Source organism: Nestor notabilis, unplaced genomic scaffold (genome assembly GCF_000696875.1).
Source record: "Nestor notabilis isolate BGI_N333 unplaced genomic scaffold, ASM69687v1 scaffold30215, whole genome shotgun sequence".
NCBI lineage: Eukaryota > Metazoa > Chordata > Aves > Psittaciformes > Psittacidae > Nestor > Nestor notabilis.
In genome coordinates this window covers 1-7,811 of record NW_009929360.1, presented here as the reverse complement: position 1 = coordinate 7,811, position 7,811 = coordinate 1, and the positions used below count along the sequence as shown (strand labels likewise).

The 7,811-nt window shown below is 41.8% G+C and overlaps 1 protein-coding gene across 1 annotated transcript; it reads right to left on the bottom strand.

The window, feature by feature from the left end:
• Window positions 1-778: 778 nt before the first annotated feature.
• UPF3B (UPF3 regulator of nonsense transcripts homolog B (yeast)) lies at window positions 779-7,745 on the bottom strand (the record flags this gene model as incomplete). The annotated part of the gene is made up of 8 exons (XM_010014938.1): window positions 779-1,088; window positions 1,945-2,257; window positions 2,958-3,109; window positions 3,598-3,786; window positions 4,400-4,443; window positions 5,070-5,180; window positions 6,060-6,158; window positions 7,639-7,745. Coding segments are annotated over 8 exons (1,162 nt in total), but the record flags the coding sequence as incomplete, so codon positions are not given.
• Window positions 7,746-7,811: the final 66 nt, after the last annotated feature.

Below are 7,811 nucleotides of genomic sequence, written 5' to 3'. Positions count from 1 at the left end.
CCGAGTGAGGGACGGCGGCGGCACGAGTTTGTGCGAGTTTATTGGGTTCAGTACAAAACAGCTATGGCTAAAATTCGCTAGCTGAGGAGGAGCTGCTACTGGTGAAGTCTCTTTCTGGGCTGTAAAACAACAGTTCAAGTTATGAGGGAGGATGAAGTAGTGCCGAGAGGGCAGGAGTGCGGCAACGCTCCAGACGGGGAAGGGAGAATGCTGCAAAAGAACAGGATGCCCAAACCAGCTACATTTGATTAAAAATAAGCGTTTCAATGTAGGTAGACTTTTACATGAGAATTTGTCAAGAATTATTCCAATATTAAGCCAGCTTATTCATACACTCCAACTTAGTTACTTAATCCAGAGAACCAGGGAAGATGGAGGTCTATTCCTCCCTAGCATTCCCACTGCTACGCCAGGTGCTCTCCTCTTCATGTGCCAGAGGCTCCTCCTCTTCACTGGCACCTCAACAACCCCAGCCTGTGTACCTGTCTCCGTGCCAGACTGACATGATTCAGCTATCACTGCCACACAACACCTGTGTTAACTCCGGGCAACTTCAAGCTTGCTCTGCTTAAGCGCATCAAACACTGGCTCCCATTGCCTTATGGTAAAGCTCTGGCTTCAGATCCAGGTGTCATCTCCTCCTGACTGCATGACTCATTTATTATCATACTTAAGGCCATAACGTCTTTCTACTTTGCAAAGATTCTCTCCTCTGATGTAGTTTAGATGCTGAGAAAATAAATTCAAATAACTGAAAATACAATGAGAACACATTTCAAATTCCAAATCTACAGCTGAGGTTCTTTAACCAGAAACATCCAACAGCACAATGCCCCCTTGTCTTCCTTTGTTCCTTCTTCGCTTCGAAGGCACTTCTGGATTGCGTAGTACATGCTCTTTGGCTGCACAGACAGTCAGAACACATAAGGCTTGCATGCTAGTCATTCCTCTTCCTTCATATTACTGGTTTCACTCTCTTGTTTCTTATCCGCACCCTGATCTGCAGGCTTTGCAGCACTGTCTTCATACTGACACAATCTGCTTCGGCTTCGGGCTCCTGGCTGGTACAGCTGCATTGCTGGACGATCCTGAAATAAATCAAAACTATTTAGACTCTTTCATAGCCCCAAGCCATCGTAGTTATGATGGCATCAGTGATACTAGAAATGGCTCAAATCAAACTTTTCAAGGTGTTCTAAGTTAAAGTATTCCACCATGTTGGCAAGGTAACTTCAATTGTCTCAAATCAAGGTTGTCTCTGTTGTAAGGCAACACCCTGGTTCAAGCCACAAACAACACTGCACACAGCTAAGTTAACTGTAAAGAGCTTTCTCCTGAGATGGGTTCAGCTTGCCCTCTCTCAGAACAGAGGCCAACTTCAAGCTTCTTCAAACCCCTGAGTTTGATTTGTATCCAAGAATGCCTTAACTGACATGGAAAACTTGCATACTGATGCTGCAACAACAGATTTGCTGTGTATATAAAACTAGACCCGGGACATTCTTTCTTGAGTCTACAGGAGATCTTCTGTCATATTCTGCATGCAGCAGTCTTGTCCCCATTTGGGAGAACCCATTCAATCACACTTTTACTTTGAGATGTATTTTCAGGCATGTATAGCACAGCAGAGACACAGGCAGATTACTGATGCTCTACTGACACTTTAAAGACACAGCCTAAGGCGTAAGTCAGCAAATGAAAAGGAATTAGTGTCTTTACAATTTAGCCCATGGTATCCTAACTGAATTCCTATACAGTGACAAAGGGTTTAGCAAAGTTTAGCAGACAAACAGGCAAACTTTCTACCAATGCCGAAGTTTGTCACCAGAACAGGGAGAACTTTCAACAGAGAAACCACACGGTTCTCTCCTTGAAGTACTTTTACCCTAAAGCCCACAAACTGGTCCATATGAATCAACACATGAATTTAAAGAAATCCAGCACCTTGTTTCTGATACGATCCCTCTTAATTGTATCGTCTTTCTTATCGTCTTTGGTTACTTTCTCAGATTTGTCCGTGCTGCTGGTAAAGTCTGTAAGATCACTTTTCTTTCCCTTTTCTCTGAGTAAGTCTCTCTCCTTTTTCACCTCTTCCTCTTTTCTTCTAAAAACCTTCTCTTTCTCAAAGCGCTCTTTCTGCCTTCGACGCTCCTCTTCTTGGCGCCTCATTTTCTCCCTCTGTGCTCTCTCATATTCTCTGTCTCTTTCATAATCTCTATCTCGGTCCCTGTAGTCCTTTACACACTCATCTTCTGATCTGTATGAAAACAAAACTGAAAATTAAGCTCAAAAGATTCATCAGAGCTGGGAGATCAATGTAACACTGGTGTAAGTTTGCAATATGAAGACGACACACTGGTAGGTTCTAGGGAGCTTTTGGGAAGCTGCATTAACCCGAGTCATGCATGAGAACCAGAGATGACACTGACTGCTGGCACTTCCTAGCCTCCTATTCACACAGCTGGCCAAGTCTCCTCTGGCTCTGGAAAACACCTGGATTTCTCCACCTTATCTCTATTTCTCACATGGCAGAACTGAACCTTGAACAGATCACAGAGCTGCTAAGAATTACACCTTCCACTTTGACATTTTACAAGACTTAAGGGGACTAATAACTGCAGTACACCTCTCCTCTTGCCACAGCTCTAATTCTCCAATCGCAAAGACAGTGCTCACAGCCTGCTGCAGGTCACCCACACCTGGGCTTCTTTTGCAGAGTTCCTACAGTGAGTTGCAAAAACATTAAAATTTGTCCACTAGCAAAGAATAGTCAAATACTTCACACAGCTTTCTGTAACGACGGGGATATGCACTGCCACAGAGAACATATCCCATGCCTTCTATCAGAAAACTAATTGGAAAGGAATTACAAGACATAGTGATGGCAAAGCAGCCTAAGCCTCAGTACGATCAGGAAACAAGTTATACATATATATTTATAGCAAGTACTAGAATACTTTTTTGCCTTCTCTTCTTTTGTCTCCCCATCAGATCGTTTGGCAGATGCACTACTCGCATTTTTTTCCTCCCTCAGAGTCTCTTTTTCCAGTTTCTTGGATTTTTCTTTTCTCTCCAAGTCTTTTTCATCTTTTTCAGGCTTCTTAAGCAGCTACAAAGAAAACAGAAGTCTCAACTAAAAAGCTCACTCTAATACATATTGTCTGGCACAACACCAAAATTGCAAAGGAACCACAGTCCAGTAAGAAACAAACATTAAAACTACCGCAAATCGTAGTATTTCTAAAAGCTGGAGTGTATGAGTAAGCGTAATCCACAGAGCAGACTAGTATTTTTCTTCTAAAACAGGCCATTTTGGAAAGCTTAAAAATAGTCTCCATTCCATAGTGAATTCACAATTTTGTTTACCATAGCATGTACAACAGTCACATGACAAAAGCTTTCAATATTCCTATGAAGCATTACAGCATGTAAACCTTTACAATGCCTAATACTGAGTATTACAAAAAAAGTGGTAATTTACTAACACCAAACCCATGTGATTCTTCACACAATACTCAAAGCACATTCTGAGAGACTGCTATACAAATAATAGGGGAAAGGGAGTGTAACAGTTTATAATAAAGAACTGTTCTAGACCTTAATCTTTGGTTCTTCTTTTGATCTGTCTCTTTCTTTTTCTGGGCATCTGTCTACCTTCTTCAGTTTTTCTGCTTCTTTTCTCTTCCTTCTCTCCTCCTCTTTCCATTTTCTTCTTTCTTCTTCTCTTTGTCTTTTTCTTTCCAATTCTCTCCTCCTCCTCTCCTCTCTTTTTTCTTCTCTCAGCCTCTGTGTGTGTAAAAGCAAAGAGAAACAGTGTCTTTCCAGACTAGAAAAGATCCTTTTAAGCCTAAAAAGATACCGTGTCAAAGTGACAAAATAACTCACCTCAACCCCACCCCTATTTTAACAGAAAAAAAGTCCTGTTGTCTCTATTATTCTGTTGGGAACCTGAACATGTTACAGCAGCATTTCATTCTTTCCCTCATTCATAACCCTTGATTTGTACAACCTTAAAAAGAACAACCAAACACAACAGGAGCCTCAGCCTTTACAGTTCTAATTTTAATTGAATCTGCCCTGTTAATTGTTAAAACAATATTATGTGCTGGGAGAAAGATGGTCTATAGACCTCAGTCATAAGAGCATTGAAAAGGAATCTAGTTTGACAGTACCATGAACAACATGTAGCTGTGACCAGAACACACACAAAGCACCACCATTCCTGCAAAGGCCAGCGTTCTGATAAAGTATGTGAACCAGATGTTAACAAGTTGGGTCAAAAGCTTTTCTTCCGAAGGGCAGAAACATATCAACATACACTCTGCAATATACACACCCATGCTTTAAATGAGCCAACTGTACTTGCAAGCAACATGAAGATTCTGGAGATAAGTCTTACCTGTTTATTTTTCAGGAAGTTCAATAAAGGAGTAGTCTTTTTAGCTAGAGAATATAGAAAACAAATGTAAACAATTTGCCTTAACCAATACTACAACAAAACCCTACATGAAATGAAGAAGCCTTATGGATTATCCAGCCTGTCTCCTCCCACGTACAGCAATACAGCAGTGAAACAAATCTTCCAATCCTACCCCTGAACAGTGGCAACTATTAGGATTCTATAATCTTCTTTAGGGATACCCAGTACACCCCTCTGTAAAGGGATATTCAGTCTGCATTAGGCTTTTCCCAGATCCTCTCACTGTGAAAGAGCATTCTGGTCATTTCTGTGATACTTCACCCAACCATAGCATCTCTTAACCTCTGCATGCATGGAACATCTCTGCATCTCACTGAAATGCAGCCACTCCACAGCTAGCAGATGTGACTAGCAGCTTAAAACAGGAATGGACATTACCATATAAAACTTAAACCTAGAAAAGAATTTAGACCATAGGAGCAAAACAAAACACACTGAGCAGTATTAGCCTAAAGGTTTAACAAATACCTAACAAGCACACAAAAGAATTCAGTCTCCTCGAGGGTGAAAAATCACAGCTTCAAATTACACCACATACTTTCCTTTGTGCTCTTAGGAAAATGCTGCTGTAGTACATAGATTTCCATACCTATGAGCTCTTTGTTTCTTGCCTCTATTTCCTCCAACAAAGTTTCTGGAGTGGAAGTTAATTTTTCATCATCTGCACTGTAACTTTCCAGAAACTTCTTGTACTCTGGATCTACAGGGGAGGGAAGAGGAAAAAAGAAACCATAGCATGAAAAGAATTTGCCTTGTGCACTGCTGGAAGTCTGGGTTAATCTGCACAAGTTGTGGTGTTTATGTCACCTATTCATAAGCTGGCAGCTCTCACATGAGCTGCTGCATTACATTTGTCTAGAACAATCGTATTTAATAGATTAACAGCTGCCCAAGCAGTGCTAATAAGCTATAATTAAGCAAATATTCTATCAATAAACTACAGCGTCACAGTAAAAACTTTTGCTCTGGTTTCAGCTGGGATAGAGTTAATTTTCTTCCTAGTAGCTGCTGCAGTGCTGTGTTTTGGCTTTAGTCTGAGAATAATGCAGGTAATACAGTTGTTGCTAGCACTGCTAACCCTGATCAGGGACTTTTCAGTCTCTCATGCTCTGCCGGTGAGGAGGGGCACAAGAAGCCAGGAGACAGGACAGCTGACCTGAACTAGCCGAAGGGGTATTCCATTCCATAGCACGTCATGCCCAGTATAGAAACGGGAGGAGTTGGCTGGGAGGCACCGATCACTGCTTGGGTTGAGCTGAGTACTGGTCAGTGGGCGATGAGTGATTGTATGGTGTATCACTCGTGTTTCTTTGGGGTTTTATTCCTTTCTTTCTGTTGTCTCCCTTTCCACTACAATTATAATTTACTTATTTCAATAATTAAACTGTTCTTATCTCAACCCATGGGTTTTAGCTTTTTCTGATTCTCCTCCCCATCCCGCTGGGGTGAGGGGCAGGGGGAGTGAGCATCTGCGTGGTGCTGAGTTGATGGCTGGGGTCAAACCACAACACATCATATTCAAATTACTGCTAGGAATTTCCAGTGCCCCCATGCAAAACAAACTAGCCAGCTGTTATACCATCTTCAATAGTTCCAGTTTTCGCATCCTTTTTCTTACTCTTCTTTTTTGCAGCTTTTTGGAAAGGTGCAAACTCAACTATGGCAGCATATTCCTGACCTGTTAAGAGGAGAGGGAAAAATACATTAGAGAAGAATGAGATACAGAGTATATTATCCATGTCTACAGCAGGAAGATAAGCCTCACAAGAAATATGCAACACTATAAGAGACTACTTGCACAGCATAAAAAAAATATCTAGCATTGTGAAAACCAATTAATAAAAAACATTTTAGAGACAGCAGAATTCACGAACTAAACACTCTCACAACGTCAACAAAACAGCAAATTAACAGACTCACAAGATGGAAATACTAGATTTAAGACTGCCCGTAACTGTCAGTTCGGTCACCTCAGCTATACCACACAATACTTGCATCCTACAGGCTCTGCAATCATTGTGCAAGTGCAAGATAATGTTTTAAGTTGATGTAACTGAGGCAAATCTCAATTTTTTGCAAAATACAACAGAATGCAATGCATTACGGGCAGGCTTTAAAGTTTTATCTTCTTTCTAGAATCCCACACGTATGGCTGCATAAATCAAACACTGCTGTTGAGCATGGCAAATACAGCATGCTGTTACACTGCCAAGCAGCCTATTTAAAAGAGGTGGGTGTTATTAGAACCCTGTCATGCAACCCTCCTAAATGAGAGAGGCTCTTGCGGACAGCGCTTTGGGTCACATAAAGCACCCAGCCGGATGAAATGTAAGTCACAAAATTCAAGGTGAAATCCTCAGCCTAATAAAGCTAACAGGAAGACTCTTGGTGAAGTTTTTGCTAAAGCTGTAACTTTAAGGTCTATCAATGAGAGACCTCTTAGTGCTACTTGACCCAAGTAGGTTTGAAATGCAAAATTTAAAGACATGAGATGTACCGAATACCTCACATGCATTCAGAAAAAAGGCAAGTGGTGACACAACTAAATACTTGGATGTTTAACCAATAAATTAAGGTATTTCCTACACATTTATGTCGCCAGAGAGCAGTCACTTTTACAACTTAAGGCTGTAAGAAACAAGCCACTCCATTTACTGAATCAAGATGATTCACTCAGCTGTAGATTGGATCAAGCAATAATACGGATTAAAAACTGACCAAAAAATAAGCTTTTAGAAGTGTACAGAAGGGGCAAAGGGAGCAGTGGAGCATGGCACCATTAACCTCAGCTTCATTCAGCTTGGACAGCAACACCACCTGCCCACTTTCACTTTTCAGACCTCACACTCAGGTATGACGACGCAAGTATTAACCTTAGTAATGCAACAACTGGGTTTATCTTGATATCTCGATGTACGCTTTACTGGGGCTTACACACAATACCAGAAGATCAATTTAGAAGTACAGAAGAACATTTCAGCTTAGCTTCCACAAAGCATAAGACTTTGCTCTTTGAAATACCGCAGAGCGTTCATTCAAGGCACTAACGCCAAACCAATCCCAAGCGGCACGCTGGGCTGCTTACACTCATCCCTCTACAATCCACTCGCACGCTGCACACACCAGGAGACGCGCACAGCCGAGCGCCGCTCACTTGCCTTTGTGGTCGACAAAAACATAGCCGTCAAAGCGATCCCTGAAGAGGACTATGTCTTCCTGGTTTTTGAAGTTGATGTAGGCTCTCGAGAACATGTGAGGGTACAAGCTGCACAAAGACAAGACCCGCACAGCCAGGCTCACTGGGCGGCCCGGCTGGCGGCAGCGGCGGCTC